We start from the raw sequence: 23004 nt of genomic DNA on the forward strand, positions 1-23004 counted from the left end.
CACTCCCGCGAGTACCATTGAGAGGGAACGCAGCACAGGTTTTCCTTTCAGGAACACGGCAACTTCTTAAATCAGCATTTCTGTCATCTTTCCAGTGGGGTTTTGCTATGTGTGTTTAAAGAGACATACACGTTTGCTCTTTTAAATCCATTTACGCTATTCTTAAAGTTCACCTTTGAGGGGGAGGCGGTATGGGGAGGCAAATGCTAAAAATAAAACTTCCCCCCTTAAGTAGATCAGTTCTGCATTTGACATTTACATGGAATTCATTTGCATCTCATTTGTACATGTTTCTGCTCAATAGGTAGAATGTAAGAAAGCACAACCTAAAGAAGTGATGTTTCCACCAGGGACGAGAGGAAGGGCACGTGGATTACCGTATACCATGGACGCTTTTATGCTAGGGATGGGAATGTTGGGTAAGTGCTGTAGCCACCACACGGCTCCCGGAGCCAGTGGCTCCCGTGTTGTCTCCCTGATTTCTGAACGCTTAAGCCGTAGGGGTGAGCAAATCCCTGCACCTGTGTGGGTGCGAGTCAAAAACTTTAGCAGGGGTGGAGTGGGGAAAATAATCCTGTCTGTGGTAAATGATTAACTCCACACACCCCCTTCCTGGAATATAAAAATTTGCATTTAAATGGATGTTTTAAATAGCCTGTTTTACTCTTACTCGCAAAAATAGAATGATGAAGGATGCAGTGTGTTCATTCTGACTAAAAATGATCTCTCCCCTTTTTTAGAGGAATTGAGTCACACATTATTCCCCTTCTTTTAAAGGTATCTTTGACAGTTCAGCATAGATAATTGAAAATCTTGCCGGTTCTTAAATGGCATGCAAGATGGAGAAAGCAGGGAGATGTGTTACGGTATAGGTCGCAACAATAATTACTAGTTTCAAGGAGATGGAACGGTATTTTAGTCCAGAGTATTGTATCCAGAAAATACTAATTAAATGGGATAAATGATATTTAATGGCAAAATTCTATTTGTGCATGAGGTCTGTTTAGTTATAATGGGTTCTCATTTGTTTCTGCCTAGAGAGTTCTTCTTTCTATATAACGTGACAACCTCTTGATACTCTGTCCTCAGATTTACTAAGACAAAATGCTGCTAATCTGTTGCCAATGTATTTCTGTAAAACCCCCATATGTTTCAACTTTCTGCTCCCTTTGTACCACTGGACTTTCCCTCAGTTGTCACCCGCTGTGTCCGTAAAGCGTGCCTGAACGGGAGGGTATCTGGAGGTGTTCCCAGGCAGAAATGAGCCTGTCCCTGGTATGTAGCCTCCCCGGGATGCTTTGAATTTTCTGTCCTGGGTCTAGAACGTGGATCTGTGTCTGCACGGAGCGGGCAAGTTGGCAAATCCCTGTCCTGCTGTGGTGGGGTGGGTCGGGTCACCCCGACTGGCTCTGCTCCGGCCGGTCTTGCAACGTGCTCTTACTTGATTGCAAACCAGGGTGACTTGCTCAGAATTAATGATTGATTCATGTTGAAGGCCAGATGCTTCATTATCTGCTCTAGCTGGGTGTTTTTTTTTCATCTTCCAAGTTCCTGCTTGCTACAGTGGCACCATGTTAAATAATTAAGTGCTAAACAAGGAAATTGCAACGCACAAGAGCAAAGCTGTCTGGATGGCCATTATAAATCCCCGTTTTCAAAGGCTGCCTGTAAGTGTTGCTTCAAGGCTGGGAAGGGGGCCGATGGGCAGCAGCTCAGTGGGGAGCCCGTATCCCTCCTTCTCAAGCCCCCGGCAGCTGCTCTCTCGCGGTGGGCCCCTGTCCCCACGGGGAGAGGGGCATAATTAACTCATCAGACAACGAGGCGCACAAAGTAACGTACGGCTGGAGGCAGCGTCTGCATTAGCCGAGCGTTTTGCTGAGATCCCAGGAGGCCAGTGTCAGCCCTACCCCGTTCCTCCTTTTAGATGCCTGGCTGGACTGAAACAGAGCGAGCGGGGCTGCTCTGGAAGGATTTTTATACCTGTTTCCGTAAGCCCTTGTTCAAGGTCACCTTCTCCAGATGCTGTTCATGGGCAGAGGAGAGAATCGGAGGAACAAATGCACGAGACAACCCAAAGGAAAGAGCGGGGAGCGACTCCCTCCAAAGCTATTAAGGAAGTTGGTCTTTTTCATTAATCACAGCCTCCCCAAGGAGCCTGCAGCAGCCGGGGTCTAAAGGTGCGTAGGCAGCCGCTTCTGTGATGATTTGGTTGATTGGAACAAAATTAAAAGTGTTCTTTTGAAGGGATTTTTTGACTCCGAGAGTGTGGGCAGGCTGAGCCTTTTGCCAGGGCTGCTTCTGGGCTGTCATGGGCTCAGTCTGCTGATGGGACACGCGTGATCCCAGGGGAGATCAGGAACATTAATTAGCCACTCTGCATAATGAGCGGACCAGAGCGGTTTGAGTTCCTGTGATCTCTTTCACCCTGGCAGCCCACCTGGCAGGAATTGCTGCTCCCCAGCCCTGTGGATGCTTAAGAACAGGCACCGCGTCCCCCCGTGCAGGCAATGCATGCATCTGCAGTGGAGCAGGGCCCGACAAGCTTGCCATGCACCTCACCTCCGTCACCCGGTCCTGGGGCGCAGACCCGGACCCCGGCACACAGGCGCATTGCCCCACAGCTTTTTGCCCTCCGTTCAGGTCTGTACCTGAAAACCTGGGGGAAGAAAAGAGAAAAAAGAAGAAAGCATCCATGGAGCAATGTTGACAGAAGGTTGTCTCCCTCCCCTCCCTTCTGAAGCAGCTCTCTGCATCTGGAACCATGCCGGTGGTCCCAGTGGTGGTGCCGGCTCTGAAGGTGACCACTGCACTGCTTGGTCTGAGCTGGGGCCCCACAGCACTCGTTTCTCGTGGCGATGGCCATCTGAGACTCACTGATGTTTAATACTGAAGTTGGGCTGCTTTTAATTTGCAAACTCCTCCAGAGACAGCAGCGCTGGGCCCGTAAGGCTTACCCCTCAGACTGCTCCAATGGTGTGTGATGCTCCAGATCGAAGGTCTCGGACCAGCTGCTCGTATCGCTGCACAGGGCGGAGCGGGGCTCTGCATTACTGCACCTGTTCAATCTAGGTAGGCTGAACTCAGGCATAAAAGAAGCTTGTGCCCTTCAAAGAAGGTCATTCCTTTTTTCCATCAGATTCTGTTTAATACAGTGGCAGCTGCCTGTGAGGCAGGAGGTGGGAAGGGGGGCCCTGCAGCCATCCCGGCCCCCCAGGCTCCTGCAGCAGCACCCGCTGCAGCCGTCACTGGCCAGTGCAGCTGCAGTGGCTTCGGCTGCGCTCTCGTCTCCCCTGCGGGTGCGAGGTGGGTCAGCTCTGTTGGGCCAAGGGAGAAGCTTCTGCAGCCCATGCGTTTCTTCTCCCTCGCTGCTCCCTAGTATGTGCCACCCCCTGCGACTGCCGGGGGTGATTTCTGGTTTGCATTCCCTCATGCCACAGGTGCTGCTGTCAAGGTCACAGCACGTTGCTTTTGGGAAAGACCCTGCACGGTTTTGCTGCAGCATGGGTCTGTGCTTGGGCAGAAGGAGCGTGCCTTTCTTTGCAAAGGACCTGCCATTCCTTGCTCTGAGCAACATGGGGAGACAACAATTTTCTTGCATTTACTGGACCATTTGAATTAATTTTGCAGCAGTCCCCAGGCCCCAATGTGCTCAGTGTTCCCACACATTAACCATGAGCTTTGTCCATCTCAGATCACCGAATTTAGAAATGAAAAGGCATTTCCACAGCCTGGTTCAGTGGTTGTGGACACTTCCCTGCTCGGAGCAGCGAAGCCGTTTCTCCCTGTGGAGGTGCTGGTGGGGCAGAGAGGAGTCAGGAGCCCGGCTCAGGTCTCCTGCCTTTCCAGTAGCCTTGTGCGTGCACAGTGCCAAGCTGCCCGCTCTCCAGGGCCGCAGTTCCCCTGTGCGCAGGGGAAGTAGGGCAGTTTGCCCTGCTCCCCCTTTTGTAGAACACCTGCGATACTCAGGCTTTACCACGGGCCCGCCAGGATGGGCTTTAGCACCAGGAATGCTGTGATGCCCTCAAGTACACTGGGAGTAAGGAGGTCAGCGTAATCTGTTTGTTTTCATCCTGGAAGCAGAGCCTTTGCTTTCCCGCGGCAGACCATCCCCATGCCGAGCGGTGGCTCACGTGCTGCAGTGGGGACAGACTCGGTGGCTGCATCGGTGTTGCCTCCACCAAGAGCGTGGGAGCTGGGAGAGGGGGCCGTCGGGTGGGCAGCGTGGTGCTTCCAGCAGCCGTGGCTCTCGCCTCGCATGCCAGCGCTGCCCAGAGAGCACCCAGCACAGGGCAGGGTCTGCTCCGCTGCGAGGTGGGCTCTGCACGGCTCCAGCGCATGGCTGCAGGCTCCCCCAGCCCGCAGGGTGGGCGCCTTGGACCTGCTGCCGTCCTCTGAGAGGGAGCGGGGTGGAAGTGGCGGTGTGAAAGCAGTTGCAGTTGTTAGTTTTGAGTTCTGCTCCCATGGACAGGAGGGTCTCGCTTCGGCGGAGGTAATCCAGGCAAAACTTTGATTTTTGGTTTAGCGACAAGGGGTAATTAGAGAGATTGATCATTCCCCAGGACTACTGAAGCAAATAATCTGTTTGGTGCCCAATGCAGGATGAGAATGGCATCTAATGGAAATGGTGGGTAGGTCAGCATAGCCATAATTTGGCTTGATGAAGCATCCACATGGGCATGGTGTTAATGCGCTATTGATATTCAGCCAGGCAATTTCCCCTGCGCGGATCGGGCTTTGACTCGTTAGAGCAGAGCTGGGCACTGCAGCAGTAAATGAAGAGGAAAATTGAAGTAATGTTGTATTATAAATTTATGATTTCATCTGCCTGACCTAGAGAGCGTTGAGCGCTGGCAGTGCAGGCGAGAACCCCCCAGGCAGCTCCGCCGGTGCCGCTGCTGTCGGGCACAGCCGGGTTTGGCCAGGACGAGGGGGGCAGCTGCCTGGGCTCTGGAGGCAAATGCACCAGGGCAGGAGGATCGCTGGCCCCACAGAGCATCCCGGGGCAGGGCAAGGGAAGAGATGGCATCCTGCACTGCACTGCCAGCTCCAAAAATACTGTGGGCATGTGGGAAGCTGCCATCCAGCACCATGCCTGGCCGGGGCCATGGGGACCACACCTGCAGCCCCCGCTTCCCGGGGCAGCCGTCAGCACTGCCTGGCACATCGGTCCCCCACGGCCCCAACAGTCATCTGCTTTGGAGTCGTTTGAATCAGAGTAAAACTTATTTTTTTCCACTTGGCAAGGAGAGGGTCTGTGGTCGGATGCCGCAGAGTGATTTTTCATGGTGTAGCTACAGTGGTGTTAATGGCGCTACTTACTTAGCAAACAATCCATTTATCAATATTGTTGTTTTTAAAAAAAAAAAAAGGAAAAAAGGTTTGTAAAGCTTAACTCTGAAAGATCTGATTTAATGACAGAGGTGATTAATTTCTAAGGGAATCCAGCTGTTGAGCTGTGAAATAAATACGCCAAGGGCTAAGCGGTGTGTACATACCACTGAAAGCTGCAGCGTGCTGTCCAGGGATCACAGGGCTGCTTTCCCCTGGCACTGCTTAATCCCGTAATCAAAATTCACCCAAGCATTTTTATCTTACAGTTTTAGATTATGATTAATAGTACTTTATATGTATATATAAATCTAATCAGAAATTGAGGGACTTGCTGCAGCAGAAAAATAGCTGTGTGACGTATGAGTATATTAAGGAATAAGTAAAAGCAGAGAGAGGAGACCCCCCAGAAGAACCACTCAGCTGCTGAACAAGCTCTCGGGGTCCAGCCCAGCGGCCGCTGTCATCACTGCCGAGATTTCCACTGGCTTCAGACAGCATGAGAGCAGACTTTGTGCGATGGTTTCTTGGTCTGGCAAGGTCTTTCCCGGAGCCTATAGGAGTCGGGGCTGGCACTGACAGCGGGAACGTTATGCAGCATTTCTTGCACTGGGATTGCAAAGGGTCATTCCTCTGCTTAAGAAAACTGAGCGGGGAGGTGCTGAGAGTTGAAGTGAGGTTCCAGGTTTAGGAAATCACCTTAGTGATTGTGGCATTGGCATCAGCCGTGCCGGCCATAGCCGGCTGCCACAGTGGCACCAGAGAGGATAGCTATTGTGTATAAGGGCTGGGGAGGGGGGCGCACAGTGTGTGACCCCTTGGCTGCTGCCAGCCCACGCGCCTTTAGGGACCAGCATGACCCCCAGTGCATCCATGAGCCTGCCCAAAGCGTGAAGCCCCCTCCCCTGGCCCGGGTGTCCCCTGTGACCCTGGCAAGGCATGCGTGGGTGACGCGGTGAAAGCCTCGGCAGGCACCGCAGGGCTGGCACCCAGCAGTGGTACCCCTGTCCATCCCGCCCCCGGAGGACTCTGCCACCCAGCCCACACTGCCTCCCGCTCCCAGCTGCTGCACTAGAGCCACTTGGTGCATTTACTCGGGCATCTTTATTAACAAAATGATCTAAAGTGGTGTTTTTTCTCAGAATAAAACTTCAAAAGCTGCCTGAGGTTGGGTGCGTTTCTGCGCATATCTCAGAAATGGCTTTGGGAAGTGGTTCTCATAGCTGGGTTTTACTTTCCTGAAAAATTAAAAGCTCTTTTGACTCTCTGGCTCGTTGCTGTTGCTGCCTCTAACTCTTTGATGTGTTAACTGTTGTCCTTCACACTCCTGGGATAAAGAATTACTACTACCTTAATCTCCAACTGTCAATAGCTCTGAAGCAAAGTACATTCATTGTAAGCTCTCCAAATGTCAGAGCAAACCTGTGTTATGTGTTTAGCCTTAGCATTTGGCATTTACTCTTCCAGCTAACAAGTATGCACAGTCCTTGGACTTCAGATACCAAAGTGCATGTTAATTACCTGAGTGACAGGTCTCATGCACAAAGCCAGGCAGGCAAGTGAGCAGCAAAGCCGGCTGGCTCTAGATGTTTCCATTCAAGATAATAATGAAACCTTTCCACAGTTTTGCATGAGCGGAATAAACCTTGGTTTTTAATACCTTCTGTAAAACCAAGTCACACCCATCCTCCGTGTCATTTTATATTGTATTTTAAAACAAAAAGCCTTCATTAATCTTCAAACTTCTCTCTTTCTCTCTCTCTGTCTCTGATTTTTTGTTTTAATGTTTCTGTGATCAAGGTTACCCGAATTTTGTTGCGACGTATGGCCGAGGATATCCTGGATTTGCTCCAAGTTACAGCTATCAGTTCCCAGGTACGTACGTTTCATTTGAAATTTACTTTTTTTCCCCCTCTTTCCTTCTTTTTTTTTTTCTCCCCCTTTTTTTAAATCCATAGCTGCAAGCTGAGACAGGCAAGTCTGCAGGGAGCATCTCACACAACCACAATTTTTTTTGCTATTTTAAGACAGATATTTATATATACATATTTTAAATACATTTTTACTAGCGTGTAAATTGGTACTGGTTATTTGAAAACAAACTTCTTAAATTAGAACATAAAGCAACAGAGATAATTTAAGAGCTATTACCCTCCCTTTGATGGGTTTTTCCTTTCATATATATTATAGAGATAAACACAGACACACACACACACAGAGGCTCGCACACACGTTCCCAGGCTGTCCTGCGGTAAGTGCATGCTCGTGACGAGTGCAGTCTGGGAGGGAAAAGCCCAACCTTCCTGTCTTCTGTATCGCTTCGTCTCTGTGTCCTTCACAGGAGTAGTTCCTAGCCACGTGCTGGTGGTTTGGTTTGGCTTCGGCGCGGCTTCCCCCCTCTCCGTGGCACGGCTGCTCTGTGCCGCGGGGCACAGTGGGCACCACGACAGCGTGGGGACTGGCACCGTGCAGGACAGAGGGTTTCCTCAACTGTGGTGTTGCTGTGGGCATAGCTTACTACCAGGTGCAGCCCCTGGGTGTGCTGCACGTGGGGTTCACCAGCACGCTGGTCACGGGGGCGACGCACGAGCGGTCCCACCGCCCACTGCCGTGCTGCTCAGGGGTGCAGACAGCGAGGGGAACCCCCCCACTGCGAGCAACAGTAGGTGCGGGAGGGACGGGACAGCAGCTCCTCGGGGAGGAAAACCAAGGAAGGGCCTTGGGGATGGGCGAGGACGTGAGAGGCTCGGCTCTCCTGCGACATGCGTGGGCAAAGGGGCAGCCTTAGTGTTCGGCTCGGGGTCATTAGGGTGACACATGGCGCTGGGGCCATATGTAGTATGAACATCCATAAAACAGTCGGTGTCCTTGGGACGGTAGTTTCTGTGCAGCTGGTTTTTGCAGGACTAATAATACCGAGGGAAACAGTGCGGTTAAGGTTGGCATTTATTTTTTTTCCAGTTTCAATTCACAAGTGCCAAGGCCTCTACCTAAAGCTCATCTGCCTCTTCCACCCCAGCGCTGCAGCCAGGTCTGATGCAGCTGGGGCTGGGGTGACAGCAGAGCTGCCGTGCAGGCAGGGGGTGGGCAGGGGCAGGTGGCACGGCAGTGGGGGGTGACACGGCACCTGCCCCGGTGGGCTGGCCCGGCTGCTCCGGCAGAGCCGTGGGCAGGGTCCGGGCTGGCAGGATTGCCACCAGTGGTTGCGTGCAAGGGGAAGGCTTCAGAAGGCGTTGGTGTGTTGTCTCACACCTCCCTCCCAGGTCCTCACAATCCCTTGTACCAGCTGATTCATATGAAGACAGCTAAATGAGAGACGCCTTTGATAAGTTAAATGATGAAAATCGGCAGAGCTTAGATGACTTTAATTATAAAGGTGTCTAAAATGAACACGTGTGCTCACTGACAGCAGAGGTAGCGTTTGACTCTAGCCCCCATATATTTTTATTAAGGGCCCGTTTTTTCAAAACGAGCCTTCCAGCTGTGTGCTGGTTGTTGCTGGGTTCTGGCAGAAGAAGATGAGGGTGGGTTGTCCCCATGGAGGAGCGGGCACACCGGGCTGCAGGCACCAGCTGTGAGCAGGGCAGCGAAGGGGAGATGCACAGAGTCCTCCACCGCCTTGCTTGTATCTCCCAGCCCTGAAGCTCTGCCTGGGGTGGTTGCTCCACTCCCACTCAGGTAATTTATTCCTTCACAGCAATCAGAACCGTTAGGAGGCTGTTAGGCAGTTTGGGGACCCTGGTCTCTAGGAGCACGACCCATCCAAGCAGTGCCGGGACCCTCCCTGACAGCAGGGATGGTGCGCGGGGGCTGGCGCCCATCAGCAGCACGGGGTGTCCCTCGCTCGGAGTATTGGGGGCAGAGACCCCCGTGCGGCGGGAGCACGGCTCAGGGTGCAGGGGAGCGCATCGAGAGCGGGTCAGGGCTTGAGGACGGGACATGCCAGCAGCCGCTGCTGCTGCCGGAGCGGCAATGGAAGCAAGTGCCACGCAGACGGCTGCGTCGTGCCGTGTCTCTGCTGCCGGCATAGCTCTCACCACTCTGCGCTCGCGCCTCCATCAGCCCTGGCAAGGAACCAAGCAGGCAGCCTGATGGGCCAGCCGTGGGCAGGGTGTTTAGTGCTGCAGGACGAATAGTGTAAGCACATAGTCCTGCTCTGCAAAAGCACCCAGACCCCCCAGCCCTTCCCCTCCCGTGTTCTGACACTTGCAGGAGCGCCCATGGGGCCAGCGGTAGGGCTGTGGCTTGGAAGCGTGAGGTAGGAGCATGTGCGAACCCGATGGAGAGAAATCTGAAATCTGCTTTTTAAAGTTGCGATGCCCAAATGCTCAATGTCATGATTTTAAAAGAAAAATACGTGGCCGTTTTCTGCAGGAGCATTCCAGGCAGCGTGCCTGAGAGCTTCCTCTGCCTCCTGGCTCCGCGGTTGCTAAACGGCGGTGTTGTTACAACCACACCGGTGTGTACATATCAGCGTACATATAGATGGAGTACATGCGGATACAGCGCTGTGTTCCTGTGGCTCGCTGCAGAGACCTGGCCGCACGTTTCCCTGCGGTGCAGCAGTGTCGTGGAGCCTGTTCTCTGCAGTGAACCAGCCCGGCAGCACAGGCTGGAGACGGGGCCAGTCACAGAATGGTTTAGGCTGGAAAAGACCTTTAAAGTCATCGACTCCGAGAGGGTGTCATTGCGGAGCTGCACTGCTGGCAGCCACGGTCTCACAGGGCTCTGCGCTGCGGTGCCTTGGCGTTACTCCGGTTGCTCCGCGGGTTGTGCCACCTATTTACCCTTTTAATAATAAAAAACCACCAACAAACCAAATTGAAAGGCCGTCTGAATTGAACTGTCCTGTTGGTATTTACTGTTGTCCAAGCGAAAAGAGGCCACAAATGTCATGATGCACTTGTTTGCATGGCGGTTTCTGCCCGGGGCGCGCCGGCTGCCGGGGCCGCTGCTGTGTCCCCGGGACGGGCTCTCTCCCACATCCTCTGCTCTTGCCTGTCAGCACGGGACGGCCCCTTGCTCCACGGGCGAGACACATGCAATCACTTTGGCAACTGCTCTATCTTCTCCTATCATGTTATTTTTTTCCTCTAGGCTTTTATAACTCAGTACATAGACTTTTTTTTTTTATTGCAATCACTCCCTTTCTGTGTCTTTTTTTTTTTTTTTTTTTTTTAATTTCTGGGACTTATCTTTTCAGTTTAATCTATTAATTTCTGTTCTTATTTCACTTTGCAGACTATTTGCCGATTTCACAAGACATAATTTTTATCAACTAGTTCTTAAAGATGCATAACAAATTAATCGGGGTTTACTACAGTGCTAATGAGAGAGAGAGAGACAGAAAAAGCCTGGGTGGTCCATGTTTAATATCAATGTCCACTGAAAAATTGCTGCTCTTACTGGCTGGTTTGATTGACTGGACTTTTTATTTTATTTTTACTTTTTTAAAGGCTCCATATCCTCACTGCTTTGAGTTTGCTTTTTATTTTTTTAATTTTTTTTTCCTCTGCTTTGTTATGAGTTTTTAATGCCCACTTGGAATGTAACTCACAAGGATTGGGGTTAGGGGCGTTATGAAGGCATGACTTCTCACAAACTTTTTAGAAATAATTTTATCAAGGAAGCAAAAATGGCAATTGGGTCTCACAAGCAGCCCCAGAGAGAGATGTTGGTGCTTTTTAACATGGAGATGTTCAGCAGCAGCACAAATCATAATCAGGGTGGAGCGAGACGAGCGTCTCTGATCACTAGGATCATTAGCAGCGCAGGGTTTAATTACTCAAAACAAGTGCCCTGCATCCGCGTGTGCAACCCTGTGGCGCTGGTGGCTGCGGGCGCAGCAGACCCACGCGTCTGCCCCCGTTGCGTCCACTTTGGGCTGGTGGCTCCTGCTGGAGCTGCCATAATGGTGCAGGGGCCGTGGCTGGGAGCCACCAAAGAGGGTCTTGGGCGGGTACTGCCCCTCGGCAGTGACCCTTGCCCCAGGCTCCCAGCCACTCACCGCCCCCGCTCCTGCAGCTGGCGATGCTTGCGCATACTCCGTGCGGTCGCTTCTGCTTCCAGACTTTGCTTGCTAATCATGGGCAAATTACTTCAATTTTGGCAAGAGGGATTGTGCTTTCCCCTGCTAGCTTAAGCCGTATCACGCCTCTTGGTCTCCACCCAAATCGCAGAAGCCAACCTGTGCGATAATGGCTCCATCCATTGGCTTCTTTTTTAACAAGACCAGATTCTGGACTTTTGGGTAGAAAACACATATCGTATTTAAATTCTGGTTTTCTTGAAAGTGTTTCTACCCATTTTATAAGTTTGTGAGAAGTAAATTGCATGCTTACAGTAGAACTGTAATGCATTTTAATGTTTGTTAATCCACTTGTTTAAAATGTCAGTGTCAAAGGCTCTACGATACACGGCTATGCTGTTCATTTCATTAAAGATGCTTGATGTAATAATTGGTTAGTTTTCTTTTTACTTTTCTGCAGGCAATAGCTTTTTTTAATCTGTATGGCTTCTTATTATTTTGTTTGGGGTTTTTTGCTATGAATTGCTTTGCTTTTGTGAACTTGTCTTAGTGTGCATGATTTGCAAACATTTCAGCTATTGTGAATTTTCTCATTTTTTGTAAATAGTCCATCTGTGCTCTTCTTTTTTTCTTTTTTATGACTTTTTTCCTGTAAGTAACTGAGGTAGAAAATAATAATAAATTGTTTACAATGGATATGCTGTGTTGCTGCTCTCTTAGCTTGCAGTTTTAATATTTTGGTTTGGATGCACCAAATAACCAGTACCAATGACCGTTTAATAAAAGAATAAAACAACCATCACTCAAAGCGTGCGACCCAGTGTTTGAAGAACCTGCAGATGGACAGTTACATACGAGGTGTGTTTACCGCAAAAATTAAAACCAAAAAAGACAACAGTGCACTTGTAACTGGGGGGAGAGGAGCGGCTTGGTGTTGCAATGGCAGCGCTGCCAGTGGTCTGACCTTCCACCCCTGTGGTCAGTGTGATCTGCACCGGGCACGGAGGTTTAAGCATCAGACCCATAAGTGTTTAGAAACCCTTGTTGCAAACTCTCCAGCACTAATGTGCAGAAATCTGTTCCTGCTGTTTGGAAATTGCAAGGAACACCAGGTAACTCTTGTCCCTGACAGGGTCAGCAGCCAGGGCACCCGGTGCAGAGCCCACAGGGGGACGGTGCCGCTGGCCGTACCTGCGGGGCTGGGGTGTTGCCGTCACTGTGTTTATCTCAGCTCTGCTTTCTTCCATCATTACCTGGATGTTTGGGGATTGTCAAAGTTGCTTAGAAGCCTTCAGCTCAGGAATTTAATATATTTTTTTTTAATTAAGGGTTTGTTTGCTTGTATGTTTGTTAAGGCTTATTAAAACCTTTGTATGTGGGGAGAGGTGGGAAAAACAAATGTGTTCACACACTTTTCAGAGCTCAAGGAAATACACTTGCTTATTGATAATAGCGCTGCATAGTCCGTGAAGCTCCAGGGTCATGCTCCTGCAGTGTCTGGTGCTGGGAAAATGCAGCACAAGATCAGTTCGAAATCTAAATTGATGCTTTTTTTATTACGAGAGCATGTAAGACAACTTTCTGTTAATCTGTAGAGCTTAATGTAGTTTCTTTCCCCTTACCAGTCACAAACCATTGACTTGTCGGCCACCGGTGCTGGCAGGAAGGTACTCGCGTGTAGGAGTGACTCGTGGTGCTTGCCTGGTAGGTCTGATGGTTCTTTTCTGCGTCAGGAGAAGGAGCTGGTACCAAAGACCCTAGGGTAATGGCTGCAGTGACGACATTCTTGAGGCTTCTTTTTCGTAGTGTGTGAGAGAAGGAGGCGAGGTAAGGAGGTTCCCTGGTCTGCTGGTCAGGATGCCTGGCAGCACTGGGTTGCAGGTCGTGTTGCTGCCGCAGGTCTCGCTCCTGGTTAAGGACCTTCGGGGGAGCGTGGTGGGAATGGGGGGAGCAGGAGGGGGGTGTAGCTTCAGCATACTGCAAAGTCGACCATTGCGTCGGTGGCAAGGCGTGCTGGCACAGAGCAATGCCCGCGCTTGGGAGTGCAGCTTTACCGTGCTACGTGGGGGTCGGTGCATTCCGCGCGCTGAAGCAGCACGAACCAGGCCCCCACGCCGGACCCGAACTGTGAATGCTGACACCAGCGCCATGTGCGTGGTGTTGCAGTGACCCCGAGCCACCTCCCCGTGATCCACTGCGGTGGTGGGAAGCAGAGATGCTGCCTACACGTGGCTGCTTTAGCGGTAGGGAGTAATGAAGTCAGTACTAATAAGGGTCAACTCTGTAAAACGCTCTTTTAAAGCAGTTACACGAGTCTAAGGCTTGTATAACATCTAGTAATGGGAGCAAAGTTTGTCTGGTCATGATACCTTGATGATCGAACTTAACATTAAGAAAGAAGGAGAAATTGCTGGCAGCTGCAAAATAGGGGGAGGAAATATAAAATATATTTTAAATTGTCTATTCAGTTAGTTGAGCCTTGTAACAGCAAGAGATGTGGAACGAAGCTGGACCTGTTTCTCACTCCTTTGTGTGACCCTTCCTTAACTGCTTAAAATCTGCTCTAATTGTCCCTGCACTGCATGCTTTTTTTTCCACCTAAAACACATTACTGCATCTGCATGGCATAAAATGGTTTACAAAGTGCATTTGAAATCTGCTAGAAGCACCTTAATTACCACTCTCCAAATCTCTCCATTTCAGCCTCCGTTGGTGAAAACAAAGGCTATAGACTGGACCTGTTTTAAAATTAAGATGTTGGGGGGTTTGTGCTGGCAGAGGGCAGGCTGAAGAGGGACTGTTCGATTGCAGGTGCATCCCCGGATTGAGGAGCAGATGGAACTGCAGACAGCAAACTGAGAAATTAATACAGCAAAGCCCATAAATTTCCAGCCAGAACATACTCCTTCAAGTTCTGCTTAGGTGACAGTAGCTTTTGTTTTGGCACAGGAAAAAATGGCATCTAGAGCTGTTTGCTGAGTCCGAGCACAGCTTAAGCACCTTTGCCTCTTGGGCATGTTTTTTCTGAGAAGAGTTGCATTTTTTTAACATTGCAAAGAATTGCATAAAATTCCTTTTTTACCTCCTGTTTCCCTCACCCCTTAAAATAATTTCCCGGATATTAAATTTAAGGAGAGGTTTCCAGGAGATAAGCTGTTGATCTCGGTCAGTGGTCCAGCTCCCGGCAGCGGCAGCAGAGCATGGCCAGGAGAGATGCTCCTGTCCCCTTCCCTGCCCCATCACCTCTGTGCCAATGAGGCTGCTCTGGAGGCTTTCCTGGGCAGCAGGTCTGGCCAAGGACCAAAACTGCACAGATCCTTCACTAGATTTTTCTCTGCCAATACCTTGAAGAACTGCTTGGGCATCTTGAACATTGAACTTAAATGCCAAGTGTCCTATTCTCAGCTGCTCACTGACCAACGCGTGGAGTTTGAGACGGGCTTTAAAATTCAAGGTCGTTGCCCTGAAAATGAGTGATCATAAAGGGACAGGGAGGAGGGGGGGAAAAAAAGAAAAAAACCCCAAACCTACCAGTCTGTCTGGAGCTCTTTGCATTTTGGGGTGATGCTGCAGGAACAGAGCTCTGGAGCGATGGTTTCTGCTGCGAACAAGCCACAGCTGCAGCAATGGGGAAGTGTGATGAGAGTAATTCTTCACAGGAGTAAAGAGGCGTAACACAAACACACATGTATGGAAAAGAACATGGGTAACCCTGTAGAAAGAAGAATGTGATCTGGTAACGCCAGTTGTGCTATAAGGAATTCTACGTGTCCGCGTTAGATGGAGCGAGGGACATGATGGCTAGCCTGCTTTTATGCCTTATGCCTCTGTAGGTAACAATTTTTAGCTGTAAAGCAGTTAAAAATTGAGAGCTGGGGGTTGCAAAGAATTTGAAGTGATTAGTCTCCTCAGAGCATAGAAACTTCAAATGTGCATGTTTTTCAATCACACTTAGTGGGATTTCAAGATGATAAGTAAGTAGCTTCCCAGTCCTGCTTTGCCCAGAAGCAGTAGCATGTAGTTGCTGCAGCGATGCCCTCAAGGTTTTTGGGCTCAGCACCACCAGCCTCTCATCTGACCCTTTTCATAACGCAGGTTATGGGGTAGGTGGTGGCAGCTCCGCCGGCAGGGCTGGGGGGGTCACCAGCTGCCGCACGTGCTGAGCCGCAGGGTCCCTGCGAGGGGGACATTCACTCGTGACTCCCCACATACAGGTCATAAAGAATTTCCTGCTCTCTGATAACCTTGTCCTCTGATTAATTATCTTCTCTTTTTACATAGTCGCCTCTTGCCTGCGTTGAACTTTTCCAGCTTCAGCCTCCAGACTTAAGTTCTTTTTCTGCCTTTGTTCATCACCAAGGATCTGTCTTTTAATAATACTTACCCAAAGTTTAGCTCATTCATAAAAATTGAAGCAGGCGGTTTAACCAAATAGCTCATTTTCTGTACCATCGAGGCAGCTGAAATGAGGCTTGAAGCAAATCAGTGCCACTTTGCTGAACTTTAAATCCGTGCCTTGACACGGTTCCCTGACCTGCCCCTGTTCATCCAGCAGCAGGTGAGTGAGCCGCGGAGCTGCCGTGCTGCGCCACCGCTCCAGTGCCAGGAGTCCACAGGTGTGTGTCCCTGCAGTGGGCGTTGCATTTATACTTACCTTGTCTGTTAAGAATCGATGGTAAATGTTTGGCTTTGGGCTTTAAAGTGAGAAATGCTTTCATCAGAGCAATCAACTTAGTATTAAACAGAATTGCTTGCTTTTAGGGAGCTGTTTGGTTGAGATTCTCTTTCATCCGCGTCAGCTGCATTCACTTGAAGCTCGTAATTCTCTGTGTTTCACCAGTTACTAAATTAGGGAGACTCCAGATCCCATACTGAGTAGGAGTGTTGGCTGGTGGGGGGTATAGTTTTCACAGGACACATTTGAGAAGTGCAGCGGATGCCTTGAAGCTGCTGTGGGATGTCAAGTTTGTAAGCAGAGTAAGTAACTGCATCAGCCACCAGCTTTTGCTTTTTGGTTTGTGGGGGGTTTTTTTTAATAAACAGTTTTCTTAGAATAAACTGTTTGCCTTTGAGAAGTTTCCCAGTTTTGTGTACGGTGTAATAACTGCAGAAGGGTTATTACACTTGAAACGACACAGAATGATGATTTGGAGACAAACAACGCTTTGTCTCACTGATGCATAAAGTAATTACTGGGCAAAAGTGCATCGTTCTCATTTTAAAAACTGTGGCCAGAGAGTGGTAAACAGCTGAAAAATGGGTCGTTTACTGTACATAAAGTGGAAGTGCCAAATTTTAAATTAACTATATTTGGGTTTTACTGTTTTGTTGAAATTCCAAAGCAGAAATATTTGTTCATAGTAACATCCATCTGCAAACACGCACCCAGTGTGAAGCACGTTACGGGTGTCTGACGTTCAGAATTCTACAAAATCTTGCCACGCACGGTACATTTTAAGCAGCTTGTGCCTCGGATAACGCAGTGGGCTGCTTAATGAGCTTTCCATTATGTGTGATGTGCAGGATCTGAAGTTCGCTAATTTTCTGACCTGGTGAAATAGATTTTAATGAGTTTGATGTAACACAGCGCATAAAGACAAAGGGAAACGCTTAATGGAGCTGTCACGAGAAAGGGCTCTGAGGGGGCTTGGAGATGCTAGAAGTGTTACTAGAAGTGATCCAAAGCTTAGGAAAACTCCCCGTTTCCAGGTATGCCTGCCCGGCACCTGGCATGGTGCCCTCTGCCCGCTGCTGTGCGGGCAAGCCGGGGTCACTGCTGGGAGCCACGGGGCGAGGGACTCGTAACAGGGAGCCTGGTACAGTCCGCAATCCAGTCCCAAAGAGTTAATTGCTGCTAAACCCTGGTAACAAGTTGTGAATGGTTTGGTAGAATCCCCATCTTTTGGCAGTTCTAGGTACAGCCTGGTTTCTCTGGGTGTGTATTCTTCTCTAAATATTGAGCATTTAGTTATTGATCTAAAGCTTGAAATGGTAGCAGAGGCGGGGGGGGTTCTCATTCTTGTTTCCTTATAGAAAGGGAGGGAGAATCTGAGACAGAGGGGCCTGAAAAATGAAGGTTTTAAACATAAAGGGATTGTTTGGGGATGGAGCTTTCCCTTGTGGGTGCTCCCCATTAAAGACTACATTTTTGTCCAGTAAATTGGACCCACGCCTGCCTGCCTTCAGGAGAAAAAAAAAAAAAAAAAAAAGCCACCAGGCTCTTCTGCTTCATGGTTTTGAGTCTCTGATACTTTTGAAATGAAGCCTAAAGATCCTACAAAGAGGATAACACTGCCTAATGGAAAGAGTAATGCAAGCGAGAACCCATTTGAAATGACAGCTGTGAGCCTCGCGAAGCTTTTCTGTGCTGATCAAAGCTGCTGGTAACGTCGTTTGAAAAGAGGATATCAGTTTCCCCCTCTCCTTTCCCCACTCAACCTGGGGATGATTTTATATTCCAGACTTTGCACTTTTTTCCTGGGAGATCAAGTGAACCTCCTAAATGGCTGGTGTTCAGGTCGGCAGGGTGGGGAGCACCATTGGTGTGGGAGGCGAGGTGTGGGGGGGACAGGGGGATGCAGCCTGGGTGCTCGGTGCCCCATGTGTGTGGGACCCCCAGAACGCCCTGCGCCGCAACGCAGTGACTTGGCGAGACAGAGCCACAGTATTCAGCTCCTCTGCTGATGTGTGCAAGTGCTCCAAACAACCCACAAACGGAGAGGAGGGATTTGCTTGCTAGGTGCAGTTTTATGGTGGCTTTTCTTTTATTCTCCATGCCTGTCCCATAATTTTGGTTGTTTTCTGAAGTCAAGTGCTGGAGTTGGGTGATGATCTGAGTATCTCATTTTCCGTTTTAGTTCTTGTTTTAAATCCTCGTGCTTATTGCTCATGCCCAAACATCAGACCTCATGTGCCCCCAGCGCTTTAGCCATTAGAAGCAGAGAAAATTCTTTGCATGATATTTTTTGGTGTAAGAACGAATTTCATTATCTTTGCGGCTTCTTTTTAGTTGGATTGCTATCGTCTGGCTGTTTGTAGAGGAGAGGGTCTTGTGTCCTTTGGTGATGCAAGGTGTTTGGGTTCTGCAGGGGCTGAGTGGGTCTGAAGCAGTCGGTGATTTCTGATACCAGCAGCCTGGGCTGCACGCGAGGGGGTCCTGGCAGCGGTGTGGAGGAAGGGCATGTGGAATGGTTCTCGTGTTTTTCACTTGCTCCTGGTTGCCTTGCAGCCAGCTCTGGCTGGGGTAAAGGAGAAACCGGTGGTTTGAGAAGGGAACAGTCCCACCGGAGCGGGAGCTGGAGCAGGCAGAGACCGGCGGAGGGAGCGTGCCCTGTGCCGGGAGCCCCTTGCGTGCCCCAGGAGGACTGGCCCTGCTCAGGCAACATCGCTCTCGCCAGATTTGTTCAAAAGGCCCCTGCAAGATCCACTAAGTCCTGGGCTCTCAGTGTTCTCTACTGGGTGAGGCAACGTGTGAGGCGGGGGGGCAAAGCCAGCCCATCTGTCCCGGGCACCGGCCGCCTCTCACACCCCTCTCGCCATCACTCATTTGTGCCTGGGAGAAGGCAGTTGCTTGCAGCCAGCCGTGGGCTAAATCCATGACCTTAGGGCACAGCATTTAAAAACAGATGTGTCCATCTTCCCTCGCACGAGGCTGCTTTGGTATTTAAAGCAAAACTATTGATGCAGGAAGCAAAAAAATTTATCTGTGAAAAATTGAACTCTAAATGCTGGCTTTAGCTCGTTCAGAGCAATAAGAGAGCATGAAATTGCTGTGAATCCTCAGGGCTTTCCTGGACAGTGCCCGAGCCCATTGCAAAACATTTATGGTAAAATATCTTCTAATTGCAATGCCCTAAAGTGGGCACTTTTGTCCTTGTGAGCAGCTTCGGTATCTTGTTTTCTCTAGGCAATTATAAGCAGCGGATACACAAAGAAGGACAGGGATCATTCCAGCAGGAATCGGAGCACCTTAAACAAACATGATGAATTAATTGATCTCTCCCTCCACCCCTTTTGATTTTCCAGTTGACTTCAGGAAGCAGAGGGCTGGGAGGGAGTGGGGCTGGCACCGGCTGTGCTCCCTGCCTGGGTGGCGGTGGGACCCAGAGCACGCTGTGGTCAATGCTCCCCTTGACTTCCAGGTGCTCTGGTCTGGGCACCCATTCCTGGCACCCAGTGATCTCCAGCGTGCCTGGTAAAAAAGAGTCAGGAGTGTGCAAGCCCCTCAGCAGCTGGCAAAGAGCGTGCTGATAGACCACAGCCCTCCGTGGCCGCAGGGGGACCCCCAGGGCCAGTGGTCCTGCACCCCCAAAGGCACTGCTCTGGCTCCTGGAGAAGTCTACACTTCCCCGGTGTTGCTCGGGGGAATCGGTGCTGGCACATCACATGCCGGGCTCTGCTGCTAACACATCTGCTTGGCCCCTGCTCCCGCCCCCGGGGTGTCCTCAGCGCCGGGGTCCCCATCAGGCAGGAGTGCACCCACCTCTGCCGCTGCCTGGGGAGCAGCACCCGGGAAGGTGCCGCTGGGACTCGGCGGCTGCGTTTTTCCCCGTTTCAAGCGCTGAGGCCGGGGAAGGGAAGGTGTGCAGGCATGAACAGGTTCCTTCTGGGGGCCTGGGAATCAGCAAAACTGCGTGCTGATGCTTCCCTCTTTCCTAAAGAGCTGCAGACACCTCAGCACTCCAGTTCTGATGCAATGGTGTGACAACACGAGCAGAAGGGCGGTAGAGGCAAAGTTTCTTGCGGTACACAAAACAGGTTCGGTACCAATTCCTGTGTCACCGTAGTGCCATCCTTTGAAGTCTTCACCAGTGTAGAAGTTTGTAAAAAGCGGGAGGGAATAATATGGCGTGACCAAGTGCTTAAACAACGCCACAGGGATGGCACGGGGCAGCTCCAGAGGTCAGTGCTGGAGCTTGAGCCCAGACCCTGCCGGAGCCCGGCTGCACCCTTGGCTGTCTGCAAATGTCTTGCTCAAGTCACTTTGCTTCTTTGTGCCTCGTTTTCTCCCACCTGCTGCTGGTCACTGCTGAGAGGCTCGGGAGCAAGCCACCACCTAAGCCCAACAGTAAGTTAGCGCAGCCATGAGTCGTCGCCCGGCCCCGCAGCCTGGTGACCGGGATGTTTGTTTTCAGCTGAAGGAGCTGATTAATGCAGTGCCTGACAAATGTAATTTCAGCGTGGGGGATTGATTCCTTTCAGTACGTTGGATTGATTTAGGGATCCTCCAGTGATGGAGCCAGCCCGTGAGTCTGTATTGGGAAGCAGGTTTTTGCCAATCTTGATAATCAATCCCTGTGTCCGTCCCGTGCCCCTGGCCAGCCGCAGCGCTCCGGGTGCAGCATGAGCAGCCGATCACACTTGAGTTGTTTGAAGTGCCATGTCACACAGATGCTTTTATCTCAGAACTGGGATAATAGCTTTCTTTGGGGGCAGAGGGATTAATTTTTCACACATCTGTCTGCTGGAATGCAATAATGGGTCCTTTGTTCAGGCTCTTTCTGTGGAGTGCCTTCTCCACCCTTGTTATTTCATTCTTCTTTTGCATGGCAAAACTTTTTGTCCTGCATTTCAAATAGATACTGAGTGTCCCTGGCAGCTGAACAAGAGAAACAAACTTTCTGGCCCTGTTTTTTATGCTGTTTTCAGGGGATGCTTGGTGATTTGAAGGGTATTTGATTGGGTTTGGCAGAGGCATTTTATTCCATGGAAAATCCACAGCTCCTCTGATCCCTTATGGATGGTTTAGGGAGCCCCTGGAGCCTCCACATGAGAGCTTTGCTGGTGGTCAGCTGGTGCTGGACGTGCCATGGGAACGCTGAGGACACTGCTCTCGGGCTGTGCGCCGTGGTGGGCAGGGAGCGGAGGAGGAGAGGCTGGAGGGATGGTGCCAGCTCTGCCCCTGCACAGCGCACAGCGGGAGGGCTCGAGGCTTGGCTGGGCACAGCTCCCCGTGAAAACGAAGCCCCAGAGCCTCAGCCTGTGTCCTGCAGGTGCTGTCCCTGCTGCTTGGAGGTTGCTTTGACCCTGACGCCAGGGTCTTCTCACTCCAGCAGCAGCGTACCTAAATGTACATGAGGGCACCCGCCCAGGGTGGATGGCTTCGTCACTACCGAAAGGGAATTCAGCCCTTGGATGTTTGGTTATAATGTGCCGCAGTCTGGCTGCGCTTCCTCCCGCGTCCCCCTCCACAGAGGCTGTAGCGGTTCATCCACAGACTGAGGCCAAACAGATTCCCATGGGCACCTAGAGCTGGGTTTGCTCCATGGCGTGGGGGCTCTGCGCACGGGGGGCGGCAGTAGGCAGCAGCCTGGGCTACCTGTGCGCATGTTTACCTATACTATTTCTTTTTCCCCCCAACAGCCCTATTACCATATTTAAATGCAAGTATGTCTTTTTTTAATTGATGTTTTAAGTAGCTTCAAGTCACTGTAGCTTAGTTGTTCTCTGCTCCTTTCCCCCTGGTAGATAACCTGTAGCCGAGACGATAGTGCTAGAGCTAGCGGGCTTGTAGTCTGCTGATTTCTCTGGGTCTCGCTCTCTCTGTTCCTCTACTTGCTGCTCTCTTCTTCTGTTGCCTCAGTTGTTTTTCTGTGGTTCCTCAGCATTGCAAAGCAGCTGTGATCAAAGTCAGTCCCCAGCAGTGACAGCCCCGGGGGAGCTCCCCGGAGACCAGGAACCTCTGAGAGTTTGGTTGACTTGGCAGCAAGGGGGTGCGGGGTGATCGCCTGGGCCTTGCCATTGCCCTCTTAAAATATGTATTTTTAAAATCAGAGCCTCTGGCGGATCTTTTTAATATTAATTAAGTCAAGAAACTAAATCTGCCATCTTGCTAGCAGCATTTCATTCATCTGTAAGGGCCCGGTCCCCCTGTAGCAGGGTGTACGTCTTAGAGCTCTGTGATCTGTGGCTGGTTTGCTTTCAGGAGCTTTTCTTTTTTTTCTTTCTTTCTTTTTTAAATTATGTTCCAGTGAATTTTTTTCTGCTTGATCCCAGCAAATCTGTGATCTTGACATGAGGACCTCCTCATATTTTCCATTACTGCCATGTCTGTAGATCAGCACGTTATTATCACTTGCAAATAAGCAAAGAGGAGCATTCCCTGGTGGCTGTGCGGAGCGCTCGACCCTCGCCCTTGGGGGTATGGAGGCAGAGGGCTGCAGGCTCGGCTGCCCCGGCAGCTTGGCTTCTGCGGCACGGCCACCTCCTCATCTGTCAGGGGGAATTGGGCCCCCTTTGTGCTGGCGGAGACCACCAGCGGTGGGCAGCTGCCAAGGGCTTGGCTCTTTCCCTAGCGCGGTGCCCGCTGACGGCACAGGGAGCCAGGATGGCAACGTCTGGAAACGCCGTGCCCTCAACGGCCGCCCCGCGCCCCGCAGAGACTCGCGGTACCTGCTGGCTTCTCTCTTTACCCTTCTCCTTTTCTCCACGGCCAGGTTTTCCGGCAGCGGCCTATGGACCAGTAGCAGCGGCAGCCGTGGCGGCAGCAAGAGGATCAGGTAGGGGGGCCCGTGGAAGAGCAAACCCTCAGAGTGCAGGGTCAGGTAAAAGCTCTGTCGGTATTCTGTGTGGCTGCAGCTCTCCATCATTTCTCTGATTTTTCCTCACACTTATCCTGGGGACCTGAAAACAAATGATTAAAAAAAAAA

At 50.6% G+C, this 23004-nt stretch overlaps 1 protein-coding gene across 18 annotated transcripts in view; it reads left to right on the top strand.

Moving 5' to 3' along the window:
* Nucleotides 1-23004, top strand: part of MSI2 (musashi RNA binding protein 2) — a 255886-nt gene that overhangs the window by 205732 nt on the left and 27150 nt on the right. For 7 of the 18 annotated variants that reach the window (XM_037411897.1, XM_037411889.1, XM_037411922.1 and 4 more), the window contains 4 exons: nucleotides 305-419; nucleotides 7129-7203; nucleotides 21719-21742; nucleotides 22792-22899. In XM_037411897.1, the coding sequence (XP_037267794.1) occupies nucleotides 305-419; nucleotides 7129-7203; nucleotides 21719-21742; nucleotides 22792-22899 (322 nt within the window). Of the gene's footprint in view, nucleotides 1-304; nucleotides 420-7128; nucleotides 7204-10569; nucleotides 12595-21718; nucleotides 21743-22791; nucleotides 22900-23004 lie in introns of those variants that run through there. The other 11 variants (XM_037411929.1, XM_037411950.1, XM_037411946.1 and 8 more) reach the window with 6 other exon arrangements.

Source organism: Falco rusticolus, chromosome 1 (assembly GCF_015220075.1).
Source record: "Falco rusticolus isolate bFalRus1 chromosome 1, bFalRus1.pri, whole genome shotgun sequence".
NCBI lineage: Eukaryota > Metazoa > Chordata > Aves > Falconiformes > Falconidae > Falco > Falco rusticolus.